Raw genomic sequence first — 25118 nt, forward strand, 5'->3', positions numbered from 1 at the left:
CCTAATTCACATTTCACAACTTAATCTATATATTTGGTTGACTCTTAAGAGTTTCTACAATTGATTCACATATCTATGCTAATAGGAAATACTGATACGGTTCTAATTAATATATTAATATAAAGCTATTCAATAAATATTTATTATTTGCTATATGCATAACTTAAGCTTAAGTTCTTGACGACAAAATACGTATATGTAAAACTCTCTAGGATCTATATCCTTGTTTTCAAACTACTAATAATTTATTCAATCTACTTCATGAAATCACTTTCCTAATGTCTAAACAATGCATGGAATGAGACATGTAAGGTTAAAAAAAATGACATTTTAAAAACTAGAAATAGGGGGTCCTTCAAAACGGCAGAGAAGACATGGAGATCACCTTCCTCGCCACAAATACATCAGAAATACATCTACATGTGGAACAACTCCTACAGAACACCTACTGAACACTGGCAGAAGACCTCAGACTTCCCAAGAGGCAAGAAAATCCCCACGTACTTGGGTAGGGCAAAAGAAAAAAGAAAAAAACAGAGACAAAAGAACAGGGAGGGGACCTGCACCTTGGGGAGGGAGCTGTGAAGGAGGAAAGGTTTCCACACACTAGGAAGCCCCTTCACTGGCGGAGACGGGGGCTGGGCGGGGGGGAAGCTTCGGCGCCATGGAGGAGAGCACAGCAACAGGGGTGCGGAGGGCAAAGCGGAGAGATTCCCGCACAGAGGATCGGTGCTGACCAGCAATCACCAGCCCGAGAGGCTTGTCTGCTCACCCGCCGGGGTGGGTGGGGGCTGGGAGCTGAGGCTCGGGCTTCGGAGGTCAGACCCCAGGGAGAGGACCGGGGTTGGCTGCCTGAACACAGCCTGAACAGGGCTAGTGCGCCACAGCTAGCCAGGAGGGACTCCGGGAAAAGGTCTGGAACTGCCTAAGAGGCAAGAGACCATTGTTTCGGGTGCGCGAGGAGAGGGAATTCAGAGCACCACCTAAACGACCTCCAGAGACTGGCAGGAGCCGCGGCTATTAGCGCGGACACCAGAGACAGGCATGAGACGCTAAGGCTGCTACTGCAGCCACCGAGAAGCCTGTGTGCAGCACAAGTCACTATCCACACCTCTCCTCCCGGGAGCCTGTGCAGAGCACCACTGCCAGGGTCCCGTGATCCAGGGACAACTTCCCCTGGAGAACGCACGGCGTGCCTCAGCCTGGTGCAATGTCATGCCGGCCTCTGTCGCCGCAGGCTCGCCCCGCATCCATACCCCTCCCTCCCCCCGGCCTGAGTGAGCCAGAGCCCCCAAAGCAGCTGCTCCTTTAACCCCGTCATGTCTGAGCGAAGAACAGACGCCCTCAGGCGACCTACACGCAGAGGCGGGGTCAAATCCAAAGCTGAATCCCGGGAGCTGTGCGAACAAAGAAGAGAAAGGGAAATCTCTCCAGGCAGGCTCAGAAGCAGTGGATTAAACCTCCACAATCAACCTGATGTACCTGCATCTCTGGAATACCTGATGTCTATTCAGACAACGAATCATCCCAAATTGAGGCAGTGGACTTTGGGAGCAAATGTAGACTTGGGGTTTGCTTTCTGCATCTAATTTGTTTCTAGTTTTATGTTTATTTTATTTTAGTGTTTAGAGCTTATTATCATTGGTAGATTTATTGATTTAGTTGCTCTTTTCCTTTTTTTAAAAAAATTAATTAATTTATTTATTTATTTTTGGCAGTGTTGGGTCTTCGTTTCTATGCGAGGGCTTTCTCTAGTTGCGGCAAGCGGGGGCCACTCTTCATCGTGGTGTGCGGGCCTCTCACTATCGCAGCTGCTCTTGTTGGGAGCACCGGCTCCAGACGCGCAGGCTCAGTAGATGTGGCTCATGGGCCTAGCTGCTCCGCGAAATGTGGGATCTTCCCAGACCAGGGCTTGAACCCGTGTCCCCTGCATTGGCAGGCAGATTCTCAACCACTGCGCCACCAGGGAAGCCCCTTTTTTTAAAATATATATATATATATCTTTTTTCTCTTTTTGTTAGTGTGTATGTGTATGCTTCTTTATGTGATTTTGTCTGTACAGATTTGCTTTTACCATTTGTCCTAGGGTTCTGTCTGTCCGTATTTTTTTTTTTTTTTAGTATAGTTCTTAGCGCTTGTTATCATTGGTGGATTTGTTTTTTGGTTTGGTTGCTCTCTTCTTCTGTTTTCCTTTTTTTAAATTACTTTTTTATATTTTTATTAAAAAAATTTTTTTTATTTTAATAACTTTATTTTATTTTATTATTTTTTTCTTTCTTTCTTTCTTTTCTTTCTCCCTTTTCTTCTGAGCCGAGTGGCTGACAGGGTCTTAGCGCTCCGGCCGAGTGTCAGGCCTGAGCCTCTGAGGTGGGAGAGCTGAGTTCAGAACGTTGGTCCACCAGAGACCTCCGGGCCTCACATAATATTAAACAGCGAAAGCTCTCCCAGAGATCACCATCTTAACGCTAAGACCCAGCTCCACACAATGACCAGCAAGCTCCAGTGCTGGACACCCCATGCCAAACAACTAGCAAGACAGGAACCCAACCCCACCCATTAGCAGAGAGGCTGCCTAAAATCATAATAAGGTCACAGACACCCCAAAACACACCACTGGACGCGGTCCTGCCCACCAGAAAGACAAGATCCAGCCTCATCCACCAGAACACAGGCACCAGTCCCCTCCACCAGGAAGTCTACACAACCCACAGAACCAACCCTACCCACTGGGGGTAGATACCAAGAAAAACGGGAACTATGAACCTGCAGCCTGCGAAAAGGAGACCCCAAACACAGTAAGTGAAGCAAAATAAGAAGACAGAGAAATAAACAGCAGATGAAGGAGCAAGGTAAAAACCCACCAGACCAAACAAATGAAGAGGAAATAGGCAGTCTACCTGAAAAAGAATTCACAGTAATGATAGTAAAGATGATCCAAAATCTTGGAAACAGAATGGAGAAAATACAAGAAGCGTTTAACAAGGATCTAGAAGAACTAAAGAGCAAACAAACAATGATGAACAACACAATCAATGAAATGAAAAATTCTCTAGAAGGAATCAATAGCAGAATAACTGGGGCAGAAGGACGGATAAGTGACCTGGCAGATAAAAGAGTGGAAATAACTACCGCAGAGCAGAATAAAGAAAAGAGAATGAAAAGAATTGAGGACAGTCTCAGAGACCCCTGGCACAACATTAAACACACCAACATTCGAATTATAGGGGTCCCTGAAGAAGAAGAGAAAAAGAAAGGGACTGAGAAAATATTTGAAGAGATTATAGTTGAAAACTTGCCTAATATGGGAAAGGAAATAGTCAACCAAGTCCAGGAAGCGCAGAGAGTCCCATACAGGATAAATCCAAGGAGAAACACACCAAGACAAATATTAATCAAACTATCAAAAATTAAATACAAAGAAAAAATATTAAAAGCAGCAAGGGAAAAGCAACAAATAACACAGAAGGGAATCCCCATAAGGTTAACAGCTGATCTTTCAGCAGAAACTCTGCAAGCCAGAAGGGAGGGACATGACATATTTAAAGTGATGGAAGGGAAAAACCTACAACCAAGATTACTCTACCCAGCAAGGATCTCATTCAGATTCGATGGAGAAATTAAAACCTTTACAGACAAGCAAAAGCTAAGAGAATTCAGCACCAGCAAACAAGCTTCACAACAAATGTTAAAGGAACCTCTCTAGGCAGGAAACACAAGAGAAGGAAAAGACCTACAATAACAAACCCAAAACAATTGAGAAAATGGTAATAGGAACATACATATCGAAAATTACCTTAAATGTAAATGGATTAAATGCTCCAACTAAAAGACATAGACTGGCTGAATCGATACAAAAACAAGACCCGTATATATGCTGTCTACAAGAGACCCACTTCAGACCTAGGGACACATACAGACTGAAAGTGAGGGGATGGAAAAAGATATTCCATGCAAATGGAAATCAAAAGAAAGCTGGAGTAGCAATTCTCATATCAGACAAAATAGACTTTAAAATAAAGACTATTACAAAAGATAAAGAAGGACACTACATAATGATCCAGGGATCAATCCTAGAAGAAGATATAACAATTGTAAATATTTATGCACCCAACATAGGAGCACCTCAATACATAAGGCAAATGCTAACAGCCATAAAAGGGGAAATTGACAGTAACACAGTCATAGTAGGGGACTTCAACACCCCACTTTCACCAATGGACAGATCATCCAAAAGGAAAATAAATAAGGAAACACAAGCTTTAAATGATGCATTAAACAAGATGGACTTAATTGATATTTATAGGACATTCCATTCAAAAACAACAGAATACAATTTCTTCTCAAGTGCTCATGGAACATTCTCCAGGATAGATGATATCTTGGGTCACGAATCAAGCCTTGGTAAATTTAAGAAAGTTGAAATCGTATCAAGTATCTTTTCTGACCACAACACTATGAGACTACATATAAATTACAGAAAAAATCTGTAAAAAATACAAACACATGGAGGCTAAACAATATGCTACTAAATAACCAAGAGATCACTGAAGAAATCAAAGAGGAAATCAAAAAATACCTAGAAACAAATGACAATGAAAACACTATGACCCCAAACCTAAGGGATGCAGCAAAAGCAGTTCTAAGAGGGAAGTTTATAGCAATACAATCCTACCTTAAGAAACAAGAAACATCTCAAATAAACAACCTAACCTTACACCTAAAGCAATCAGAGAAAGAAGAACAAAAAACCCCCAAAGTTAGTAGAAGGAAAGAAATCATAAAGATCAGATCAGAAATAAATGAAAAAGAAATGATGGAAACTATAGCAAAGATCAATAAAACTAAAAGTTGGTTCTTTGAGAAGATAAACAAAACTGATAAACCATTAGCCAGACTCATCAAGAAAAAAAGGGAGAAGACTCAAATCAACAGAATTAGAAATGAAAAAGGAGAAGTAAAGAAGTAACAACTGACACTGCAGAAATACAAAGGATCATGAGAGATTACCCCAAGCAACTATATGCCAATAAAATGGACAACCTGGAAGAAATGGACAACCTGGAAGAAATGGACAAATTCTTAGAAAAGCACAACCTTCCGAGACTGAACCAGGAAGAAATAAAAAATATAAACAGACCAGTCACAAGTACTGAAATTGAGACTGTTATTAAAAATCTTCCAGCAAACAAAAGCCCAGGACCAGATGGCTTCACAGGTGAATTCTATCAAACATTTACAGAAGAGCTAACACCTATCCTTCTCAAACTCTTCCAAAATATAGCAGAGAGCGGAACACCCCCAAACTCATTCTACGAGGCCACCATCACCCTGATACCAAAACCAGACAAAGATGTCACAAAGAAAGAAAACTACAGGCCAGTATCACTGATGAACACAGATGCAAAAATCCAACAAAATACTAGCAAACAGAATGCAACAGCATAATAAAAGGATCATACACCATGATCAAGTGGGGTTTATCCCAGGAATGCAAGGATTCTTCAATATACGCAAATCAATCAACGTGATACACCATATTAACAAAATGAAGGATAAAAACCGTATGATAATCTCAATAGATGTAGAAAAAGCTTTTGACAAAATTCAACACCAATTTATGATAAAAACCCTCCAGAAAACAGGCATAGAGGGAACTTTCCTCAACATAATAAAGGCCATATATGACAAACCCACAGCCAACACTGTTCTCAATGGTGAAAAACTGAAACCATTTCCACTAAGATTAGGAGCAAGACAAGGTTGCCCACTCTCACCACTGTTATTCAACGTAGTTTTGGAAGTTTTAGCCACAGCAATCAGAGCCGAAAAGGAAATAAAAGGAATCCAAATCAGAAAAGAAGAAGTAAAACCATCACAATTTGCAGATGACATGATAGTATACATAGAGAATCCTAAAGATGCTACCAGAAAACTACTAGAGCTAATCAATGAATCTGGTAAGGTAGCAGGATACAAAATTAATGCACAGAAATCTCTTGCATTCCTATACACTAATGATGAAAAATCTGAAAGAGAAATTATGGAAACACTCCCATTTACCATTGCAACAAAAAGAATAAAATACCTAGGAACAAACCTACCTAAGGAGACAAAAGACTCATAAGCAGAAAACTATAAGACACTGATGAAAGAAATTAAAGATACAAACAGATGGAGAGATATACCATGGTCTTGGATTAGAAGAATCAACATTGTGAAAATGACTATACTACCCAAAGCAATCTACAGATTCAATGCAATCCCTATCAAACTACCAATGGCATTTTTCACAGAACTAGAACAAAAAATTTCACAATTTGTATGGAAACACAAAAGACCCTGAATAGCCAAAGCAATCTTGAGAAAGAAAAACAGAGCTGGAGGAATCAGGCTCCTGGACTTCAGACTATACTATGAAGCTACAGTAATCAAGACAATATACTACTGGCACAAAAACAGAAATATAGATCAATGGAACAGGATAGAAAGCACAGAGATAAACCCGCGCACATATGGTCACCTTATCTTTGATAAAGGAGGCAAGAATATACAATGGAGAAAAGACAGCCTCTTCAATAAGTGGTGCTGGGAAAACTGGACAGCTACATGTAAAAGAATGAAATTAGAACACTCCCTAACACCATACACAAAAATAAACTCAAAATGGATTAAAGACCTAAATGTAAGGCCAGACACTATAAAAGTCTTAGAGGAAAACATAGGCAGAACACTCTATGACATAAATCACAGCAAGATCCTTTTTGACCCACCTCCTAGAGGAATGGAAATAAAAACAAAAATAAACAAATGGGACCTAATGAAATTTAAAAGCTTTTGCACAGCAAAGGAAACCATAAACAAGACGAAAAGACAACCCTCAGAATGGGAGAAAATATTTGCAAACGAATCAACGGACAAAGGATTAATCTCCAAAATATACAAGCAGCTCATGCAGCTCAATATCAAAAAAACAAACAACCCAATCCAAAAATGGGCAGAAGACCTAAAGAGACATTTCTCCAAAGAAGATACACAGATTGCCAACAAACACATGAAAGGATGCTCAACATCACTAATCATTAGAGAAATGCAAATCAAAACCACAATGAGGTATCACCTCAACACCACTCAGAATGGCCATCATCAAAAAATGTACAAACAATACATGCTGGAGAGGGTGTGGAGAAAAGGGAACCCTCTTGCACTGTTGGTGGGAATGTAAATTGATACAGCCACTATGGAGAACAGTACGGAGGTTCCTTAAAAAACTAAAAATAGAACTACCATATGACCCAGCAGTCCCATTACTGGGCATATACCCTGAGAAAATCATAATTCAAAAAGAGTCATGTACCACAATGTTCATTGCAGCACTATTTACAATAGCCAGGACATGGAAGCAACCTAAGTGTCCACTGACAGATGAACAGTTAAAGAAGATGTGGCACATATATACAATGGACTATTATGCAACCATAAGAAGAAACGAAATTGAGTTATTTGTAGTGAGGTGGATGGACCTATAGTCTGTCATACAGAGTGAAGTAAGTCAGAAAGAGAAAAACAAATACCGTATGCTAACACATATATATGGAATCTAAAAAAAAAAAAAAAACTGGTTCTGAAGAACCTAGGGGCAGGACAGGAATATAGACGCAGATGTAGAGAATGGACTTGAGGACACGGGGAGGGGGAAGGGTAAGCTGGGACGAAGTGAGAGAGTGGCACTGACATATATACACTACCAAATGTAAAACAGATAGCTAGTGGGAAGCAGCCGCAAGGCACAGGGGGATCAGCTCCGTGCTTTGTGTCCACCTAGGGGGGTGGGATAGGGACGGTGGGAGGGAGACGCAAGAGCGAGGAGAAATGTGGATACATGTATATGTATAGCTGATTCACTCTGCTTTACAGCAGAAACTAACACACCATTGTAAAGTAATGATAATCCAATAAAGATGTTAAAACAAAAACAAAAACAAAAACTAGAAATAAAATCTAATAAGTCTTCTATTTGGGACCATATGAAGTGAAATTTCTGTCTGAAATATGTAAAGTACTATTTAAGTGTTTGCTATTAAGCTTACATTCTTTTTCAACAAGCAGTTACTGAACCGACATTATTTCCCACATTAGACATTTGGAACCAAAGGAACTGTTTATAATCTAGAGGAGAAGAGACAGTTACAGTATAAACAAAAAATGAACCAGCTACTGAAGTAGAATAACTTCATCATTATTAATAATAATGATTAACTGTTCCCTCTCTATAAAGATAGGATGAGTACAATCATCAAGCATATTTTCTGGCTTAGTTTAAGTAAACAAAAGCTATATATATCACAAACTCCTTGGGTGATTGTGCCAGAGCATAATCTGAAGTTGAATAAGATCACTAAAAAGTGATCTTATGGAAGATCAATGAAGATATACACACTAAATGCTCTGATGCTACAAAGCTGGGCCTCACCTGGTGTTCTCTGCCTCAGTGAATGACACCACCATTCATCAACACAGGAAGGCAGAAATCTAGGGGCGATTCTTAGTACGTTCTCCACCTCTCCTACACACTTTCCTTACATCCATTCCAGTACAGTGGTCAAGGGTGCTGGCCATGAGTCAGCTAAGAGTCTGCCACTTTCCCACTTGGCAAGTCATTGAACCTCTCCGAACCATGGCAAGTTACTGAACCTCTCCAAACCTCCTAATCTACATAATTGAGATGGCAAATTCCCACATTTTACAGTTGCAATGAGGATTAAGTAAGACAGTGTAGAACCTGCCACTTAGTAAACCTTCAATAAATGTTAGTGATCACTCATTACCCTACCAATCCATTACTGCAGCTTATTGATTTTTCCTCCTCAATACGTGGCTAATCCATCCATTTCTGTCTTTACTCCCCCATCTTGTAAGTACATGTTACCACCATCTCTCATCTGCACTACTGCAGGTCTCCCCACACCCATTTCTGTTTCTCAGATCCATACTCCACACTGCAGCCAGAGTAATTTTTCTTTTCTTTTTTTTTTTTTAAACATCTTTATTGGAGTATAATTGCTTTACATTGTTGTGTTAGTTTCTGCTGTATAACAAAGTGAATCAGCTATACGTATACTTATATCCCCATATCCCCTCCCTCGGACTAATTTTTCAAATACACGAATCTGATTATGTCACTTGCTTTTTTCCCTTCGGTGTCTTCCCATCGCTCTGAAGATCAAGAATAAAAGCCTTAGTAGAGCGAAAAGGCTCCGTAAGACTCGGCCCCTGCCTACCTCAACAGCAGCACCTCCCCTCCCTGTCTGCACAGCGCTCCTTTTTGCCTAAGAGTCTGTGCAAATGCTCCTTCCTCTGTCAAGGGCTCTCTTCTTCCTACCTCACCCGCCCGGATTCCTCTAGAGCTTCACTCAAACAATCCGTCCTCAAGAAAGCCTTTCGTGGCCCCCAATCTAGGTCTGATCACCCCTTTCCCACATTCCTACCACTCCATTCTTTCCTTCATACATTTATCACAACTATAATTAAATATGCAATTATTTGTTTAATATATGTCTCCCAAGCAGAAAGAAAGGGTCAGGAAGGGCAGAGTTCACCTAGGTGTGCCTAGTTCACCGCTGGATACATAGAGTGGGTGCTGAACAAAGAGAGGTTGTTTTCTCCATTTCAAAGGTAAGAAAACTGAGGCTCAGGGAAGTTCAAAACAAAACTCGCCCAAGGTCATAGCAAATAAACTTAGTAGGTAGAAGAGCTCAGATTAGATGATTCTAAACTTCATCCTCCTTTCACCACAGAAGATCACTGTCTCTATAACAGCATGAGAACTTTTCACATTACAATGCCAAAGTTTAGAGGCAACAGAACTGAACTTGTCAATTTTTCTCCTTTGAAATTAATACATTTTAAAAAAATAAGTCTTATTTAAATAGTAAAATTGTCATTAGCTTATTATTATTTCTGTATTAATCTTTCTCATATAAGGATTATAAAACAATGGATGATATTACATTAATAGAATTCGTGCTATAAATTCAGTTACACCTGCATACATTTATAGCACTTAGTTGTATGGTCTATATTACATAACTATAGTTCAGATTATTTTATAGTAAAATATCTTTCTGAAAATAGAAAGGAATTACATTTGGGTATAGAGATCCAATACACTGATTTTACAAAAATGTACTAAGTGCATGGAGAAAAAATTAGATTTATAATTTTCAAAAGAATCATTCCTTCAATTACAATTTCAAAAAAAGGAACACTGAAAATACTCTCAGCTTTCAAATATGATCAATATTAGACATCTCAGTGAAGATAATACCATTGTGCTTCAGCAAAAAAATAGAAAAGAACGTAGAAACCCTGGGAACAGGCAGGAAGACCAAAGGGTAGGAGGGGGGGAAGCATATCTAAGGTTAATCAACCATTATATTAAAAAAGTATATTATTTAATTGTCTTTCATTTAATATGAATGGGTGTTCCCATTTACTTTACCTGTAACCACCAATAAAGTGCCTCCAGATGTTTTCTACATAGTGAATATTCACATATTTGAATATGCTATTGAGAGACTGCTGAGGTCCCTGCCCTGCTTTCAATAATCTCATTCAAATAAAAACCAAACCAATAACAGCTAATATCTATTTTAGATTTATTCCTAAGAAGATCCTAGAGGCATAAATTAAGGAAAAACAGCACAACAAAATGAACTGTCCAACAACAGAATCAATATCTCTCACATATAAATAATAAGCAGGTAGGAAGGAAAATAAGACAGACTAGTTTTAGTTTATGCGGGATAATCCTGGAATATATTTAAATTGTTTGAGGGTAATGTTCATTTCATACATGAAAAGCAATATATTTAGAAGGTCCAAGAAAAAAGTTCTAGGGTTAAGACTTGATGGACAAAGCTGTATGAGATCATCCTGATAATGTATTTTGCCTGGCTGACAAAATTAAAAAGCAACTGAAAAAAAAGTAAGGGCAACTACACAACCACAGGATTTAGGTAACGACCTTATATGCTAGAAATTTTTAAATCTTTTTTTTGACATAGTGCCCCTGTGCCTAAATTCAACGGAATTACGTGATTCCGTGAATGTTTTCATTACTATTTACTAAAAAGTACATGTAATATTATAAACCTGAAAGCTTTTAAATTGCTGATTTTTCCACACCCATTTCATAGGTGTTTAAATATGTTACTAGTGCCAGACATTAAAATTATAGTTGACCCTGAGCAATGCAGGGGTTAGAGGTACCGAACCCCTATACAGTCAAAAATGCACATGTAACTTTTGATACCACCAAAACTTAACTTCTAAAAGCTTACTGTTGTCTGGAAGCCTTACTGATAACATAAATAATATATTAAAACATATTTTGTATGTTATATGTATATCTATGTATATTTTATGCATTCATGACATACCTAACTTTTTCTTAATTTTTGTGATTTTTCTAGGCTATGCGGTTTGTCTGAGAGTTTTTTCAAATTGTCACAAATCTCCAAACAATTTTCCAATATATTTATTGAAAAAAAAATCCACATATAAGTGGACCCACTCAGTTCAGACCTGTGTTGCTCAAGGGTCAACTGTGTTACAATTCTGTTCAACATCATAAAGTAAGCATTAAGAATCTGGAAGACTGAGGAGAGCAAAAAGATTCTGGATTTCAAGAAGAACATGTCAAAAATTTAGTGTATATATATGAAAAGGACCAATAAAGTTTGGATTATAAACCTGCTGTTTAATAGGATAGTTACTAGCAACATGTGGCTATTGAGCTCTTGAAATGTGGCTGATCTGACAAAGAAACTAAATTTTTTAATGCAATTAATTTTAATTAAAATTTTAAAAGTGATCCTTAATTTAGTTCCGAGAAAACTTTTAAGCATGTTTCGAACAACCTAGCCATGTGAATTTAATTTTTCAAATGTAAATTTTACGAAATTAAGTATAGATTAAGTACTTCTAATAAAAATTTAGTATTTGAATGTGCTGAAAGCATAAAATACACAGTGGAATTTTGAAGACAGTACAAAAAAGAATGTAAAATATCTGACTAGTATTTTTTATGTTACATCAGTTTTATATTGATTACATGTTGAAACGGTAATATATTATTAGCTCTAATGGGCCAAGTAAAAATACAATTAAAATTATTTTCACCTGTTTTATTTATTTATTTATTTTTTTTACTGTAGCTACCAGAAAATTTTAAATTATATATGTTGCTTGTGTTGTATTTCTTTTGGAAAGTGTGGATATAGACAGTTAAATTGCACTAGAGCCAAAAAAAAAGCCTACAAGACGGTCTACTGCCACAACACTGGGAACTAGGAAAGACTGACGAATATTTAAATGAGTATGTGTTAAGTGATTTTAGTTAGAAACTGTTCTGCCTTGAAGAAATATAATTGGTCTAGTACCAAAAATAATAGCAAAACGTTACCTTTTTGTCTTCCCACTCCTTGACTGAGTTGTTCTGCCCACTTGGAAACTGCAACACACCTCCAGTGCTGGCAGATAACAGAGGAGGTTGAACCTTGCTAAGGATCTTTGAGCAGAGCCTGAGAGAATCTGTGAGTTCAGTCAAGTGCAATGTCTGGAGGTGGCTTGTCAGGGCAGATATCATCCTGAGCAGCAACTGGGGTAAGTGTTCTGTCTGGATTTCAATATAAGTCTCCTGAAAATAAAAGCCAAGTGACAAAAGTTTATACAGTGTATAACTCCAAAGTTATGTTATTTAATTTTTAATTTATTAATATATAAGAAAAAGAAATAATTTTACTCATTTTATATGTACCATGCTCTTAATTAACATTGTATGGTCATTTATTATTAATGACGTAAAATTTCTATTCCCAAATTCTCAATTTAAGTACTTCGAAGCATGTACTATAAAAGAACCCCAGTTTTATCTGTTACATTACTGAAATTATAACATAACAAAAGTGAATACAATCAGTTAGAAACAAAACAGGCTGAATGTCATACCTGACACAGCACCCTCATACTTCTAGTGGGCTTCAACATGAGAAAGCAAAGAATTGAGGAGAGAAAAGGGGAAAAGATTTCCAACAGTCTTCATTTAATAGAATCATTAATGAATACAAATGCAGCATTAGACTATTATATACTAAACATGTAAGACTTCAATAACATGCAATTATGAAGTATATTCCATGTATTATATAAGAATTGTATATGTATTATATATAATGTATGTCAGAGGACAAAACACTTCAAAAATTTTATTTAAAATGCTATCCCAAAAGGGGGAAAATCAATTTAATTTTAAAAATGATATTTATTTGAAGATGAGGTCTATTTCCAAAATGAAATATTTGAACTATGTTATTACATTTCCTCAATATTTTTTCACCAAGGTGATCTTACCAAAGAAACTATATCCAACAAAAAATCCACCAGTAAGCAGAAATTGGTCAGCTGTAACTCAGATGAGTCGTTAATATCTCCAGGCCCAATCTGAAGTCTGGCATGCAGTGTCCTCCTAAAAGGACAAAATTCACTTTATCAAGTATCCTATCAAGTGATGTGAATACATGTGATGACATCATTGTTTTTTAAATGAGTCATGTCAACATTGGGATGCACACGGTTAACTTCTTGTGATGAAGTATGTTCCCTTTCCCCTAGGACACTACTGTATCTCTACATGGAAAATTCCCAAAGCAAGATTCCTAGACTGAACCTCTCCCTATGATACCCATCCTGAACTTCCAAGTGTTCTGGATGGTTCTCTCTATTTGGGACTTATTTCCTATTTCTCCCACTACAGATCTCATCTCCTAGTTAAAATGGACTATTTGCTGCTTGATTTCTAACCTCAGGGCCTTTGTTCATACCAGCCTGTCCCCCTGGATAGGCACCCTCTCCCAGCCTCATTCTCTCACATCCAGAATGCAGCCATCCTTCAAACGGTACCTCTTCCAAGAAGCCTCTTCTGATACAAGTAGTAGAGATTATTCCTCCAACAAATATGTGCATTAAATCACATTAATCCTATCTGCCCATACACTGCCCTACACTCTGAAGACACAAAGTAAGAATATGCTACAGTCCCTAGCCAGCAAGAAATATAAGCCTATAGACAAGTAACGTAACAATGTGATAGGGTAGGAGAAGCTGATTCTGATGGGAGGTTTGAGGGAGTCATAGAAGGCTTCTGAAAGGGGGTGACCCCTTTACAGGACCTTACCAGATGCGCTAGGGAGAAGAATATGTTAGAAAAAATAACATGAGTGAAGGCTCAGCAGCATCACTGAAGGCTCAGTTAATGTTGTTCAAGGAATAGTCCAGGTTACCTAAAGAAGGGTATATGTGTATGTTTGTGAATGTGAAAACAAAGTGGAAACCTGGGCCAGGGCCAGGTGGTGAAAAGACACCCACAATTCCTCTACATTCCTACCACATCTTAATCTCTCTCTTAAGGCACCCGTAACCTTTAATTTAATACAGTACTAGGAATACGCATGAGCATGTCTTACTTGTTCCTGCTGTGAGCTCTTTGAAGGCAGGCACTGTCTATAAGTCTAGCATAGTGCCTTTCCACTGGGTGCGCAGTAGCTGTTCAATGAGTAAACAAGCAAGTTTCTAAATCATTAAAGGGATTAATTTTATATTTTTAAAAGACTTCTAATCCTGAGATCATAAATGCTTACTTGTTGACTCTATGCTCCCAAGGCTTGAGAGGTTAATCTGCTGCTGAGAGAATTTGGTCTAGAATCCAGACAGAAATTCTACCCAGGTTCACTAGTATTACTGGGTTTTCAGAGCATTTTTTAAACTTTACGACCTAAGGAGTGGATGATAATATGGGCTGGTTCTGTGTTTTTAAAAACATAAAAGTGACCGAGGACTTTTTTGTTATTCAAAGTGAGAAGCATTTTGGGAAAGTGTGCTGAGGCACCAGCCACAAATTTGCTATTTTCTCTACAACAAAGAAAAACTGGATTACTATAGATTGGAGAGGGAAAATCTTTCATCTATGCTGGTGACTGAATAACTCATCTCTAAACTCCTTTTCAAATCTAAGATTATACGATCAATGATTCTGTATTCTAGAGTGACATGGTAGAGAAAGATTATGGCCATTAAATGATGGTTGTCAGTAGTAGTAGTAAAATGTATAAAAGAACATTCTTTTCATTAAACTCAAGAACTTAAAAAAAAATAACAAAGACTGGCTTTGAATGCTATTAAATGAAAATGAATAAAACAGTTTAACGTACCTACAACATTCTTCAAACCAACGTGCAACATAATCCCACATATAATAAGGCTCAAAGGAATTAAAGAGAAGGTTGGCAGTTTTAATCAGTTCTGCTGTTTTCTTATTTTCCCTTAATTTACTAAAAAATAAAGAAAAAACAAAAACTGATAAATATAACATCTACTTTTTCAAATTTAAATGTGAGTGGAATGATGTTAGGGGAGTACATATTCCTAAGTATTTGCTAGAAAACTTGCTAGTCAGAATATTGCAACAAATAATTTTTATCTACTGCCACTTTATCACTTTATGTGTAGTTATTTTTCCAAATTTGAGTTTTCATAACTCAAATGTATGATCAAGATCAGAAATTAACCTTGCATAGAAAAATAGCTGTGCTTTCAGCAGAAGAACAGGAAGTTCTTTTTGAACTATTTTGAGAGCCTGATGGTGAATTTGGCATTAAATGCCTTTGTTTCCCTTGGCACATATAAACTGAGTGGTGATGTTTTTTTTAAAATTAATTAATTAATTAATTAATTTTTGGTTATGTTGGGTCTTCGTTGCTGCACGCAGGCTTTCTCTAGTTGCGGCGAGCGGGGGCTACTCTTCGTTGTGGTGCGCAGGTTTCTCATTGCGGTGGCTTCTCTTGTTGTGGAGCACGGGCTCTAGGTGCACGGGCTTCGACAGTTGTGGTATGCGGGCTCAGTAGTTGTGGCTTGCGGGCTCTAGAGCGCAGGCTCAGTAGTTGTGGTGCATGGGCTTAGTTGCTCTGCAGCACGTGGGATCTTCTTGGACCAGGGCTCGAACCTGTGTCCCCTGCATTGGCAGGCGGATTCTTAACCACTGCGCCACCAGGGAAGGCCCGGTGATTTGATTTTGACAGCCTTGATTCTGAAAGAATTTTGTCTGCTTTCCTGTACTATTCAGGATTTGTTTGAGAAAGGTTAAGTTTATCTTGGTGAGTTTCAATCAAATTGTTATTTTTAGCTTGAAAAACAATAACAACAAAAAGAAGTAATACTGTCAATAGCCACTCTTACTGTAATTCCATTAGGGAAAAATAACTTTGTTATTTCAAGTGGGAGCCCTCTAGCCTATTAAATACCCACCTAACTACCATCTCCTGTCACCCTTCCTAACAATTAAAAATAATTATTTTTCTATATAGTGATGTACTGTCAATATAACTAGCGTGTTATAGCACGAAAGGCTAATTTAACACTCTATGGGACAAAATAAATTATCAGGCAGTGTACAGAATGAAACAGAGTACAAGGTTAGTCAATATTAGCTGCTCAAACAAAAATCAGAGGGGATTATATTTATCAGAAATCAAAAACTGTCTTAAAAAGTTTTAATATATAAAAGTACGCTTTAGGAAAGCCCAGGTTATCTCCAAAGTGTCACCAAGGTGACACTAATAAAATGCAAAGTGAGAATTACCTGGCGGTCCAGTAGTTAGGACTCTGCACTTTCACTGCTGAGGGCCCAGGTTCAATCCCTGGTCAGGGAACTAAGATCCCACAAGCCACGCAGTGAAGCCAAAAATAATTAATTAATTAATTAATTAAATAAAATGCAAACTATGTAAAAGAAATTGTTGTCTTGGATCCTTTGTCATAATGATAGATGAGACTGGAAAACAGGTAGGCTCCTTAAAGTAGAAAAGAAATGAAAAAGTAAGACTTTGTCAGCATGTATCTACCACTGACTTAGAGAAGAGGATATGCTCATGTTATATGACTTCTCCCAGGGATTAAAAAAATATGTGTATATATAAACACACACATATATACATATAGAAATAATTTGAAAGAAGAAAGAACCATCACTTGAAAAAAAGTCTTTAAAGAACGCCTAGTGCCCCCTGATTCAGTTAATTCTGTGTTCAAGTCTTTTTTCTGATCTATACTTTGGTCTCCTGAGTGTGTCAAGGCACCAAGAGGGCACTACCCCATGCAAACTACCAGGCCTGGTTACCAAGCAAGGCACAGCTTTCATTATTAACTGACATGTGAAAGCTAATCTCTTGTGAGTTTGGTAAGTGTGGATGAATTCCCTGGAATCTATATCTTCACACTAACTGCTAAAATTTAGTTTTCTAAACTGGTGAGGTCGAGAACCAACCCTGGAAGGTGCTGGCATTGTACACAGCACTCATGCTACACGTGCCTGTTGGAAAGGTCAGCGCAGTTAATTATGAGAGTTCACATTATTAAAATATAGTGATACTTTAAATCAAACTCACTCATTCATAACACAAATTTCATATAGCAATGTCTACTTTACAAATATTAATAAAGGAGGACCTTTGTGTCGTGCTTAATATTTTGGTAATCCACCTGCTTAACTGAGCGTGATCCTTGCTGAAGGGTGGTTCCATCTGAAGATCCAATTCTGCTTTACATTGAGAATATAATGTTCTAAACACTTCAATGAGGACATCTTCTAGAATTACAGGTCCTAAAATTAATATACATATTAAAGACAATAATTAATATTACAAATCATGATTATCTACAAATTGGCACAATTAAAGTATGCTTTAAAACAAGTATTTTGAAAACATAATGTTTTTTCCAGAAGTGAAACTAAACTTCACATCCTGAGAGGCTAACAGTAAAATAGTAAATGACTGAACAAATGTTTATTTAACTATATAGGTAGACTTAAAAGAAATTACAAAATCCGGGAAATTGGTTTTGCCAGTTAATAGCTCTATTAGCTTGGACAAGTTATTTAACTTCTTTGAGCTTTAGTTTCTTCATGCAGGATGAGGATAATAGCAAACTTATGGGACCATCAGTGTAAGGGTTAGGAAAAATTCTGTAAGATGGGTAGCATGGTTCCCAGAATATAATGAGTATTCAATGAATGTAACTTACATTACTATTATTAATTAAAATAATACAAAAGTGCACAAGGCTAAACTTTACTGCTATAAGAGATGCCAATCTCCTCAGAAAACTTCCTGAACTTCCATCTATTACCATGTAACAGAGCCACTGGTACAACTCAAGTTATTTTTATATTTAAATTTTTTCATTTTTCTTTTAAGAGTTGGTGAGAGAACTTATGCATATTTGCTTGAACTTCTGCACATAATTTAATAAAACTACATACTTTATTATTTCACTTTATCGTTGCTAATATTTTCAGTTTTTCTTAATTTCTGCCCCAGGTGCCATAACTATCTTTCCCAGAGATCTAGTATATAAGAAGTACACAGTGAAGAAAGGGAAAACACATAAAACAAAGCAGATGTGGGGAAGAAGGTTGAGGGATGTGACTAAAATATTTTTGCTCAAATCCTTGAGTTCTGTGAACTATAAGATAGTCATGACAGATCATCAGTGTTTCGATTTCAGTACCTTAATCAGGATTGAGGAGCTTAGATAGCACCTTTAAGGTGACTCCTCTGCTACCTGTGTAGTACAGGGTAGACATATGATAACATACCAGCTGAATGTACATCTGTATCTTCTTAATGTAATAGAGTGAATTTTAGGTGAGAAATTGTTGAGAACCTGTATTTAAAAGGCCACCTCAAAATACAGCAATTTTTCTAAGTAATGACTTTGTCTTATTTTTATCATGAAGCAATACAAAACAACCACTTATGATCTTATGCCCTAGGATAGTTAGGATAGTATATATTACCTAGCTCAGGTTTGTCCAGTAAACTGATTAAAATACGAAAAGGTTTTAGATCCTGCATTAAAGTGCTCTCTTCTCCAAATCCATTCACTTGTAAGATCCCCACCATTGCCTTCAAAGAAGAAAAAGTACATTAGTCATTTAAGTAAACAAATTCAAAGATATTTTCTTAAGAAAAATATTTTTATATACAAGCATATGTAAACAGAGATTTACATCTCCTATTGCTTTTCTGAAGTTCTTTTGCTGAAGTTGGCTTTTTTCCTCTGCTAGGGGGAAAAGAAAAGTTATACTCATTTCTCTTGACAGAAGAAAAAAAGGGCTTAACTTTTCCACCTTTTTTTCTAGAGAAAATGTAAAGAAAATATAGAAAAATAAATTCATGAATTATTTGATTTCCTAAAAGATAAAAATGTTCCTCTTGACTGTCAACATGCCCCAAACTATCACTCATTATCATGGCAGTATCTACTATTATGCAATTATTTTCCCATTAGTAACTCAAAACTGTATTCTTATAACCTCACTTATTTCAAACTGTTTCAGATACCATGTACTCTCTCAGTTTACGATATCTTGAATAAATTTAATTGAAGTAAAAATAATATTAAATAAGCCTATAGATCATTTTAATATTTCCATTACAAAAGTAGTTTTAACATTTAGATTCTTGTTGCTACCCAAATTTCCCTGGAATTTCAGAGTAAATAACACAGGTCCTGGCTCATTTTTGGAAGAGCTCCAACTTCCATAGGACAGACAGGTGAGAAGCTGCAACTATGCTGTGATGAACTCATGAAAACACAGTAAATGAAGAAAAAGATCTCAGGACTGACACAGAAGTGAGTCTAGCTTACCATTACTTACTTATTTTATTGCAGCCATTTGCTTGTTACAGTCATTCTTAGGAAGTTTGTGAGTCCTGTCTCCACCCCTTCAACTGTAAATTAATTCATTTAAGGCAGGACTCTGTCTTATTTGTTATTTGTTGAGTAACTACAGTGGTCACGGAGTAACCAAAAAATGAAATGAAAGCATCCATTACCTGAACCAACAATTCTTTTGAAAAGGTAGTGAAATAGTAAGTGGCGTGTTCTTCAGGATTGCTGTGTCTTGTGCTTCTGGGTCCTATGATAGCACCGTTGTTATCAAAACCTCCATGGAAACAAATTGTAAAATAAATTAAAATGGAATTCTTAAAACTGTTGTTCACTAAATACCAAAACAGCAAATATCTCAAAAACAGCACTAAACACTTACCAATTAGTAGCCCAATCAATGTCAGCAAGAGAGATCATTTTAGATAGTTTAATAAAGGGAAACCAATTCAATACATAAGTGAGTATCATAGTAAACTTCCAGAATTATCTTGGTTTTTTTCAATCAGTGAAATAACTGAAGATTCAGAAAATCCAAAATAAGTTATATTGTGTCTTCTCACTCTAGGCAGGCCAAACACTCACAAAAAGTATGGAAGAACAAAGTGTACACAATATTTTACTGCCTGAGTGGGAGACAGATACCATGTGTGGGACAGTAGTACTAGTCCTAATTCCTTTCAAGTTTTGGATATTATGTCATTATTTTGATTATGAATTTATCCTTCTTTGTCTACATACTTAGAGTATAACAGCCTCAATTTATAAGGGGAAAAAAATCTTGTCAAAGGGAACATGACCTATAGATTAAAACAGCTTCTTCAACTAAGAAGCTTTTGAGATTTCTTCATACCATACACAACTCATACTGTCTTTATTTTTATTGTCTATTTAAGTAAACTTTTAGTTTCTTAATTTAGGACATACATAAACTTGATAATACTTATGTATGGAAAATTTCCCTTCATCCTTTCCTAGCTAAGACCACACACATCAAACACTTACCGAGAAGCCAGGCATAAAGTCTTCGGTTCAGGGACATATCCCTCCTTAATACTACGTGCAGGGCTGCTGACAAGATCCTTATCATGTCTGGTCGAGTGGCCTGCAACAGTTGGGAATGTGGTTGTACTTAATCACATACAAAAATATATTACTTTCTTTCCTCTTTAAAAAAATAATACCTCACAGTACATTCAGAACTTGAGGGTTTATGAGGTCCTTTCATACAACATTATCTCACTTGATCTTTCAAACACAGGAATTATTACTTCCATGTTACAGATTAGGAAACAGAAAAGCTGGATAACACAGCTATTTAATTGCATAGCTAAAACTATAACTGAAATAGTTTAACTTCCATTTTAAAGTTCTTTATCCTATCCAATATTAGCAAAATCTGTCAGAAACAAAGAAATTGGAGCCAGAAGGGACAGACACAAGAAAATAATATGCCTTTAGTCGTTCACATTCATAGTGGTGTCAACTGACTATAAATAAACTGTTCAGAAGTTCACTATCTTCATCAATTCCAAGTCTTTCATTTCCTGTTCTTTTTAAAATTTTTATCCTGTAGTATTTCAAACACGGAGAAATACAGAAAACAATATAATGAACCCTTTTTGTAACCATCACCCAGCTTTAACAAATCTTAATATCTTTTTTTCATTTTACTCCAGGTCTTTTAAAGAGAAATAATTCACTTTTTTCTTTGCCTCTTTCCTAATAGCCTTAATTAGATGTTTAAAATATGATTTACTAAAGGAGATCTGGTTTCAGCTAAAAGAGTTCAAGTTAAAAGAAAAAAGGAAAGCAGTTAATTAAATTGCTGTCAATTTTAAGAATATTACTAGATAATCACTTTAGAATAGAATTTTGGAATTTGAGCATTAGAAGGTATGGTAGAAATCACCTAGTCTCACAACCACTTTAGAATAAAGGACCAGAGCCTCACAGGGCCTAAGTACTTAAATGCCTTGTTGGTGCCCAGCTGATAGAGAATGCACCTCTCCTTAATCAGACTACCCAACTTTTTACTACACCATGCTTTTTGACAGCCAGTATTAGAAAGGAATTCACCCAACTTGCTTATTTTAAAGGAATCTTAGAGAAATAACTGACACGTTACAGAACACAGATCATCAGCAGCTGCCAAAATACGGTCACTCATCCGAACACAGATGTCTTCTATTCATCTAAGCAATTCTCAAACGGTGGTTCCCAGACTCCCGGGGATCTCTAAGAGCCTTTCAGGAGGACCACAAGGTAAAAAAAAAATTATAAAACAATACCAAGATGTTATTTGCCTTTTTTGATGTTTTAACATTTGCTCTGATCATGCAATAGTGGGTAAAACTGCTGGCATCTTAACACAAAAAGAAGCAGTACCAGAGTGGCATCCACTGTACTTGTAGTCATTGTATTTTTTACTGTTATGTATTTACAGTAAAAGTCAAAAACAAAAAAAGAAAAAAGTTTCACTTAAGAATGTCGATTAAACAGCAAACATTTATTTTTATTAAATATTGACTCTTGAGTACCTGTCTTTTAATATTCTGTGTAATGAAAGTATACATAAAGCACTCCTACTGTAAACTGAAGCATGATGGATGTCTCGAGGAAAAGCACTTGTGTGACTATTTGAATTGTGAGGTGAACTACCAGCTATTTGTCACAGAATACCACTTTTACCTGCAAGAATGACTGATATGATCTATGATTATTCAGGCTTGGACACCTGGCAGACATTTTCTCAAAAATAAACAAAGTGAGCCTGTCACTTCAAGGAAAACAATTAATATTCATTGTTACAAATAATAAAATTTAAGCTTCCAAGAGAAAATTAGAATTTTGGAAAATTTGTATTTGGTTTGAAATTATATTGAATTGAACTGAATTGGCTTGAAAGCTTCCCAATACCTAACAAACTTTACTGATGAGATCAGTGGTGATACTAGTAAATGTGACTGTTGCTGTGTTAACACTTGGGTGATATGCATAATTCAGTAAAACAACACTTTCCAAACAACCAATCATGATGTTACAAAAGCATGTATGAGTAAAAGATCCATTCAAAGTGCAAGACAGACCAGTGGATTTTAATGAAACGCACTATGAAAAGTTCATTGATATGGTTTTAGACTCCATATTACAACTAATTGTTTTGAAAACTATAGCTTGTTGAGTTTTGGTGTAGTATCAAAGAAAAATATACTATTTTAACAAAAAAGACTATTGAAATACTCCTTCCTTTTCCAACTAGTATCTGTGTGAGAACAAATTTTATCCATATACTTCAATCAAAAGAAAAAAATCACAACAGAGTGAATGCTGAAGTAGATACGAGCATTCTGCTTTCTACTATTAGACCAGACATTAAAGAGATTTGCAAAAAATATAAAACAATGCTAATCTACTAATTCTTTTTAACATGTTGGAAAATACTCTCAAAAAATATTACTTGTACTCATGTGATAACTTTGTTATTATTTTAAATGAATTAGTAAATATTTTAAAATTTGTCAGTTTTAATTTATAATATGATAAACATAGATAGATCTAACCTACATAAGCAAAAGAATTTTTAGGATCCTCAATATTTTTAAAGAGTGTAATGGGGTCCTGAAACCAAAGAACTGCTGATCTACCTATTTAACCTCAGATATGTAGGTCACAGATATTGTCACAAGATATGAAAAGTACTAATGTCTTCCAATCTTATTTTGAGAGAAAAGCTTACTTTCCTAAGAAAGTAAGAAGTCACTTCTTGATTACTATTGACATCACTACGTATTGCTAATATGGAAAAAAATTCTATTATAATCTCAATTAAAGGTCTAACTTCTAGAGATTAGGGTCAACTTTCCATAAAATTAATAAAAAGAGTCTAATAAACTTGTAAAGTGCTAACACTCCTAACAGCAATCACTCTTTTTGGGATAAGGTAATGAAGGCTCTCTTAAATTACCATTGCAATCAATACTTGTTATGAGTTTATTACATGCAAGACATGTAAAGGAGGAAAGTGGGGAACAAAGATTACTCTGTCATGATCCTTTGATCCTTTTTCTCAGGTAATCTAATAATATGGTATAGTAATGGGGGGGAAGAGTATTAGAATTGGGTCTGGGTGGAGCATGTACTTTTAAAAAACATATTCAACACAGCTATTGTTTTCATAATACAAATTACAGAAGGAAGGCAGAGAAAATCTTCTTGGTGGGTAGGGATACAGAGGTGGTAGAGTTAAGAAAGTACTGAAAGAAGCTCAGGTTGAAAAAAGGCTGAGAAGTACTGGTCTAGTGAGATTACACTGTTCTTCTCAATTTAAGTCTACCATGACTTAATTCTTTAGATCTTGCTGAATCATCTATCAGTATACTGAAGGACTAATAGCGCTTAAAGTTTGAAAGGGAAGAAAGCAATGGGAATGTTTAAGAGTAAAGGTTAATACGTTTCTTTAATAAACATTTTAGGTTTTTGAGCCACATATATTTCTTTGCCATAATCTCCTTTGTTTTCTTTTATAAGCTTTTTAAAAAGTAAAAAATCATTCTTACCTTGCAGGCTGCTTGCCCACCTCTCTACTGGTAAGCTTAGACTACACTGATATGCCCCAGCAGCCATTTCTGTGAAAAGCCAGAGGCAGAATAAAGGCCCCTGGCTTAAGGATGGCAAGTCTTAAAATAGAAACTGGGGGTGGTTTATGTCCCACCCCTATAAAAATACTGTTCCTATTACTAGGGAACAGTATAGGCAATGAAGGGTAAGATTCTTCAATTATTAATAACTCAATTTCAAACTGAATAAAGTAATAAAGAAAAATTTGAGCATGGCCAATCATAATGAAAATTCACTAGTTATCTACTAACCACAGCTCTTACAAAATCCCAAATAATAGTCTTTTCTGCTAATGACATTTTAGAAACAAACTTACTTTTCCAAGGTAAAAGTTTTCCATTTCTTATTACATTTGTTAGGTATGTAGTTCCACCATTCTGAATACTTACACATTGGTGCTCTAAATTGCTCATCAGAATTTAGAACTCAAAAGAATTTAGATCACTTCCTTAAAAAATGAGGATAGTGATTAAATTAAGTTCCAGCTTCATTTACAATTTAAGTGAGCTATTCTCATCTGTCATGAAAGTACAGTTGACCCATGAACAAAGAGGGGGTTAAGAGTGCCGACAGTTAATGGAAAATCCAAGCATAATTTCAGTTGGCCCTCCATATCCGCAGTTCCATATCCTAGGATTCAAACAACCGTGGATCTTGTAGTACTGTAGTATTTACTACTGAAAAAAAATCTGCATATAAGTGGACCTGTGCAG

General features: G+C 36.4%; 1 protein-coding gene across 5 annotated transcripts in view; it reads right to left on the reverse strand.

The window, feature by feature from the left end:
* DOP1A (DOP1 leucine zipper like protein A) overlaps positions 1-25118 on the reverse strand; it is a 114027-nt gene that overhangs the window by 44500 nt on the left and 44409 nt on the right. For all 5 annotated transcript variants that reach the window (XR_009506226.1, XR_009506225.1, XR_009506228.1 and 2 more), the window contains 7 exons: positions 20791-20890; positions 19953-20062; positions 18911-19019; positions 17593-17713; positions 15267-15386; positions 13411-13525; positions 12464-12697 (listed from right to left, as the gene is read on the reverse strand). Coding sequence is in view for 1 of the 5 variants with exons in the window: in XM_059941727.1 (XP_059797710.1) it covers positions 12464-12697; positions 13411-13525; positions 15267-15386; positions 17593-17713; positions 18911-19019; positions 19953-20062; positions 20791-20890 (909 nt within the window). In the remaining 4 variants the exon portion in view is untranslated. The remainder of the gene's footprint in view (positions 1-12463; positions 12698-13410; positions 13526-15266; positions 15387-17592; positions 17714-18910; positions 19020-19952; positions 20063-20790; positions 20891-25118) is intronic.

The sequence above is a fragment of the Balaenoptera ricei genome, chromosome 12 (genome assembly GCF_028023285.1).
Source record: "Balaenoptera ricei isolate mBalRic1 chromosome 12, mBalRic1.hap2, whole genome shotgun sequence".
NCBI lineage: Eukaryota > Metazoa > Chordata > Mammalia > Artiodactyla > Balaenopteridae > Balaenoptera > Balaenoptera ricei.